General features: G+C 31.9%; 1 protein-coding gene across 2 annotated transcripts; it reads left to right on the forward strand.

Annotated features, from left to right (window-relative positions):
* Positions 1 to 412: 412 nt before the first annotated feature.
* LOC109337902 (GDSL esterase/lipase At1g29670-like) lies at positions 413 to 6,096 on the forward strand. Of its 2 annotated transcripts, XM_019574984.1 has the most exons (6): positions 413 to 704; positions 1,374 to 1,498; positions 2,305 to 2,550; positions 2,968 to 3,220; positions 4,269 to 4,498; positions 6,065 to 6,096. In XM_019574984.1, the coding sequence occupies exons 1-5, from the start codon at positions 461 to 463 to the stop codon at positions 4,484 to 4,486; spliced, it is 1,086 nt and encodes a 361-aa protein (XP_019430529.1). In that variant the 5' UTR covers positions 413 to 460; the 3' UTR covers positions 4,487 to 4,498; positions 6,065 to 6,096. The 2 variants fall into 2 exon arrangements, with proteins under 2 accessions (XP_019430529.1, XP_019430530.1); XM_019574985.1 differs by lacking the exon at positions 6,065 to 6,096 and having other exon boundaries at positions 4,269 to 4,739.
* Positions 6,097 to 6,398: the final 302 nt, after the last annotated feature.

Genomic DNA, 6,398 nt, shown 5'->3' on the forward strand with positions numbered 1-6,398 from the left:
AATACAATAACAATTACAACAATTAATAATAAAATTTGGAATCAAACAAAATTAGAAGTTTATGTGTCCATAATAAATTATTATTATTTGGGACCCGTTTTCATGAATACCCTCCTCTCCTTATAAGATTTGATTTAGATTTGTAGACTATTCTATTATAGAACCGTGAAATATGGTGTGAGGTAAGTATCCTATAATGGTAATTTATACAACATTGTAATATGTTGTGAGAGGTAAATCGACGTTGTAGTTATACCATTACTTTTAACTAAATTTCTACCATTTATCTATTAGTAAATGAACAATATTCACTCGTTGCGATCAACCATGAAAAAAGGAACATGAGAAAGAACGATACTTCAAATTTTGTTTCCAAACTTGTAATTCCCAACCTATATATATATATGTATTCCCTTGTTGCATTTGGATATTCTTAATTATCTTAGAGAAATTTCTAACAATGGCTAGTGACAAAAAGTTATGGTTGGTAGTGATTATTTACTTAGCAGCAACAAATGTGCAACATTGTGTTGGAAATCCTATAGTTCCTGGCCTTTTCATTTTTGGGGACTCATTATCTGATTGTGGAAATAACAACAAGCTACCTACAATAGCTAGAGCAAATTTCTTGCCTTATGGGATTGACTTTCCAGGTGGACCAACAGGAAGATTTACCAATGGCAAAACTGCAATTGACTTCATTAGTAATATTTTCTTACACTTTACAATCTCTGTTTTAAAGTTTCAAACTTAGTCCTCTATCTTAAAAAAAAACATGTCAACTTGGTACCATGCAAATCACTATTCACCACAAGGTTTATTACAAAAGTGGACATGTTAAAGTTTTTGTGAGTCACCAAAATCATATCACGTATATAATTGTAGTTATATCAATCACATTTATGTATAATTACTTCAACTATTTAAATTTGAAGAGTTTTTGAAATCACGATCATAGCCACTATCTAAAACCTTCATTTAATGGAGAATTCTTTCATGATTCATTGGGAATCACTAAGAGTGATAAGATGTCATTAAAAATGACAACATCGATGATATCATAAATATGACATGGTAATCACAAAATAGAGATAACTCACAGGGGGGAATGGAATGGAATGGGAAAAGGGATATAACACGTTGTCTCATTGCTTGACTACACGTAAGCTGATCTAAGGACATACATTTAGTATCATTCTATTAAATCTATAAACTTCAACAATAATAAGTCTTTATTTTATTGATAGAGTTCACTACATGCGTCGAACCACACAATAAACCTATCTGTCTAGATAGATTAAAATATTTCTATTTGATTGGTTAGTATTCAGTTTGTCTTGTCTTATCTTTTTTTGTTGTTTATGTCAACGCAGCTGAAGACTTGGGGTTCAGCCATTTGATTCCACCATATGCAAATACTAGTGGTTTTAACGTAGTTGAAGGCGTGAACTATGCATCAGGCGCAGGAGGAATCCGCAAAGAGACCGGCACTCATGCGGTATATATATTATTTTTAACTATTTTCTTTCTACTCTCATGCCTTTGTCCAATGAAGGATTTCTTGGATTCCATTTTTGTTAATGAAAATATACACGTGAGGAGAGAACTTTATCTCCTTAAAGGATCTTTTTAGGTTAAATCAGTAATCAAATTACTATTGCTGAATATATGGTTACAAATTGTTAAAGTGGTTATAACAGTATCATACTACAATTGTAATGTGATATCACAATGATGCAGCCACATAGGGCGGCAACAAAACCGAATTTGAGCCATGTTAAATTCAAAACTACTTTTTTATGAGTAAAAAATTTATACTCAATAATTACAATTCGCGTCACAATGGTCGCACTATAATTACAATAACCACAATCACAACTATAATTATAATTTAAAACATTACACCAAGTCCAAAAAGTATGGTCAAATAATGGTTATATGAGAAAAATGCATTAACACATATGCTCTATCATTAACACTTACGTGGGATTAATAACATGATCGAATGATATCATAATATTATACGCCCTACCATTATTGATCAATATCGTAAAAATTCGATAAAAGTTTTATGTTGGTCGTTAGTCACATGACACAACTAATATTTTATATAAACTTAACACCTATTATATATAACATCAAATAAAACAATGGTTCTATACCATAAATATTCAAATAAAATATTAAGTAAAATGAAAGTGACGTAGCTGTATTATGACTTTTAGAAGGTCTCATTTGTTTCATGCATACCTGCTTGCATAAATAAACATAACATGACTAAATTGTTTTATTCTGGCAATGCAGGGACCTGATATGAACTTGGAGTTACAAATTAATAATCACAAAGTCATAATTTCACAAATAGCAGCAAAACTTGGGGGACCTGACAAAGCACGGCAACACCTAAATAAGTGTTTGTATTATATAAACATAGGCAGCAATGATTACATTAACAACTACTTCTTGACAAAAGTCTACTCAACAAGTCGCACTTATACCCCAGAGCAGTATGCTGAGGCTCTAGTTCAACAATATTCTCAGCAAATAAGGGTATTCACTACACCACTACATTACAATTTCTTTACAACATTTCAAATTGCAGACCACATGCAGCCGCAATATTATGGTTGCACTGACCATCGCAACTGTATCACACCACAATTGCAGTGTGATAACGAATCACAGTGATGCGACTATAACATGCCGCAAATTAACCGCATCATACTACATTTTGACCGTAACTGTATCGGGTCGCATCGATATCAAAAATATATTTTTACTCACAAAATAATTCACACCGCAATGGCTGCAATTCGCACCACAATGACCACAATTACAGTAATTGTAACGGCAATCACAACCGCAACCACAATTTAAAATACTTTCATGCTTGTTCAAAATATTCCTACATGCACGTGCAACTGATGATTTAAGAAGGTGATTTGATTGTGGTTTTTTTGTTGGCAGGTTTTGCATCAAATTGGAGCAAGAAAGTTTTCTTTAAATGGGTTAGGACTTGTAGGTTGCATTCCACAAGCAATAACTTTACGTGGGAAAAATGGGTCTTCAACATGTGTTGAGGAGGATAATAAAGCTGTTCTCCTTTTTGATGACAAGCTTAGATCACTAGTTGATAAACTCAACAAGGAGTTCATTGACTCCAAATTTGTCTTTGTGGATCAAGCTATGATCAAATCCGAGAACTACCCTATGTTAAAGGGTAACCTTTTTTTTTTGCTTTTCGTTCTTCATGTAGGTCATTTCATAGAATATATGGCATCTAATAAAATAATCAATTAGTTATTGTGTTAGATACACTTACGAAAATTATTTCTAACATTTGGTGGATTCAAATTCTAAGTTTCTTTAAAAAAACCTGTTTTTTATTTTATATACGAAGGGTTGTCAATGAATCGAACCAACTCAGTATTCATTCGAAACTCGAATCACCATTTAGCTCGATAAACTTGGTTCATGAACCAAATGAGTTGAACTTGGACTGAAAATTGAGCTCGTTAAATAAACGAGCCGAACTTGAGTTGAATATAGTTCGACTTGTTAGGTTCCTGAGCTAGCTCGATAAATTTATATATATACACATATATTTATTTATTTATATACATACATATATATTTATATAAACTAATTTTTATGTTTATTATGACTCATACATTATTTTTATATTTATTGTTATTATATATATAAAAAAGATTATTTATATATATATATAACATTTTGAAGTATTTTTCAAATTGTAATTAATTATTTTAGTTGTCTAAATGAATCATTCGAACTGAACCGAACAGTTCGCGAACCTTGACCGAGTCGAATTTGAGCTAAAAAAACTAACACGTATCAAACTCGAGTCGAGTTTCGAACTGAGCCAATCTTTATCAAGCTGAACTCTGGTTCGACTCGTTTTCCGTCCTACTTATATAAATTAAACTTAACCAAAATAATGATGTATTGAATTTGTCTATTTCATCAAAAGCATTGGTCTAGTATTTAGACCCGCTAAACACTAAAAAGACAAAAGGGTCAAGGATCCTGATAGCAACATTAGTTAGGAGGATTGTCACATATCCCGAAAGGAAATAATTCCTTACTCTACCCAAGTTTTTTTGTCTATTTCAATATTTTCATTTTTTTCTTCCAAATGTGTAGTATTGATTAATTAAAGATGATACCATGTCCCTTATGTTTGGTATTTAAGAAATCTACAAATTAAATATAAAATTTGATCAGTGTGACTATGGATTTCATTTCAGATATGAAGGGTATGACAAATCGGTGCTGCGAAGTTAGTGGCAAAATAGGGCAGTGTACTCCTTTCAAGACACCATGCAACAACAGGGACTTGCACCTTTTTTGGGATTCATTTCATCCTACTGAAGCTGTCCACAAATTAATGGCAAAAAGTGCATATTTTTCTTCCATTAAAAAAATCACTCACCCAATGGATATTAGTAGTCTCGTGAAGATGTGAATTTAAGAAGATGTTGATGTGTTAATACTTAATAAAAAGTTTTTGCAGTTATGTAGTCTATAGGTAAGAAACTTTGAAAATAAGTCACTTCTCACATGCCTTATGACTTGGGTTTTGTGGGATTTCAGTGCCTATGTCTCAACCTAAGTTGTAGTTGGGCCTCTTATTGTAATAAAGAATGTCTGGTCTAGAGTAGTTTAAAAGTAATTGTAAGGATATGATATGTAAATATTACTAGTTTGGATATGCTACTTTTCAGGCTATTTAACTTGTGTTTTATGATTTAGTATTTCAAATAGCATGCCTACAAAATTTGAATTAAGCGTAAGTGTTTTTACTCGAGAGACAAATACTGATTTTTACAAGAGTTTAATATATATTAATAGAATAAGTGTTTTTTACATGGTCAGTGAATCATTCACCATTGATTTTTAATCATTATTGATTCTCAAATAAAAACAATAAAATCAATAATGAATATGCATTGTTAGTGCATAGATTTTAAACTGTTTTTACAATTGCAATGAAGGATAAAGATATCATATAATTGCAGTTAAAAGATAAAAGTCTCATATCCTTATGTTTTTCATGTTATTTATGATGTATATGTCTCTCCATTACCGGAGAAGATTCTAACTCGACAATTTGTAACTGCCTTGAATATCTTTCCCCCGAGTGAGACTCCTCTTAAGTAATAAAGAGAGAAGTGACTTTTTTCCTTTATATTTTAAGGTAAAAAATAAAATATTATTTTAAATAAAAAAGATATAAGTGTTAATATATGTTGTTTTACTTTTTCACAACACTTTTTTCTCCATTAATGGAAAGAAGTCTCACTCTTAAATTCTATGCCTACATTGTAGCATGAACCATACTTTTATGTACATGAGAGACAATATAAGAAGAACATATCATAACCTATCTTCATCACCAATTATGGCATTGTTACTACCACTATCATCACCACCCTGCTACTTGGGGCGTAGCCAAAACTTTAGTTCATTGGGTCAAAAACAAACAGCATATGACTTTTAAGTTAACTTATATGTACTGTTATTGATATACTTTCCAGAGCAGCAACATAACAAAAGGATGATAACCTACCAAGTGCCTTGCTTCCCAAGCTATGCCTTGCTTCCCAAGCTACTCATCAAAATTCATCAACAAATGAAACAAATGAATCTAGTCTTCTTTTCCTTATTCAATTCATATTAAAATGTATCTGGATTCATCATAGCTTCATCATTCATTAATGTATCTAGCCTAGATTAGATATTTTTCGGTTTCTTGCTAATCAAGGAAACTGATTCTGTTATAACAGAATCAGCTTCATTTCCTCTTTTCCTTTCCTTCTTCAATGTATAAATACATAGCAATGTAAAGTTGAAAGGTATTGAATGAATGAGATGAATTCCTCTTTTGGCAGATTGCAATATGGTATCAGAGCTTGTCTCTGATTACCAAAAGTTGCGCACTCATTTCTCACCATAATCTCTCAACCTCTTGTGTAAATTCTCTAACAATTCCTTCTGCATTTCTCTGAATTTACTATGACAAATCAGATGAGTTTTGAATCAGATAGAGAAGCTTCTTCATTCCTCAACAACATTGATGTTCAGAGTCCATTTTATCTTCATCCAGGTGAAAATCCAGGAGCTGTTCTGGTTACACCTCCTCTTGATGGTGTGAATTATCATGCTTGGTTCAGAGGTATGAAACGAGCTTTACTCTCTAAGAATAAGTATAAGTTTGTTGATGGAACGATTACTACACCTAATTCAATGGATCCTGAGTTTGATGTGTGGGAACAATGTAATAACATGGTAGTTTCATGGATTACTCGTTGCTTGTCTCCAAATATAGCACAAAGTGTGGTATATATAGAAAATGCAGAAGAATTATGGTTAGATCT

This window comes from Lupinus angustifolius, unplaced genomic scaffold, assembly GCF_001865875.1.
Source record: "Lupinus angustifolius cultivar Tanjil unplaced genomic scaffold, LupAngTanjil_v1.0 Scaffold_15_79, whole genome shotgun sequence".
Classification (NCBI taxonomy): domain Eukaryota; kingdom Viridiplantae; phylum Streptophyta; class Magnoliopsida; order Fabales; family Fabaceae; genus Lupinus; species Lupinus angustifolius.

Bases quoted from the DNA above. Each gene is read 5' to 3' on its own strand.
- LOC109337902 (XM_019574984.1), top strand. From the start codon at position 461: ATGGCTAGTGACAAAAAGTTATGGTTGGTAGTGATTATTTACTTAGCA. The intron at 1,499-2,304 runs GTATATATATTA...CTGGCAATGCAG, and splicing joins AAGAGACCGGCACTCATGCG to GGACCTGATATGAACTTGGA. The intron at 3,221-4,268 runs GTAACCTTTTTT...ATTTCATTTCAG, and splicing joins GAACTACCCTATGTTAAAGG to ATATGAAGGGTATGACAAAT.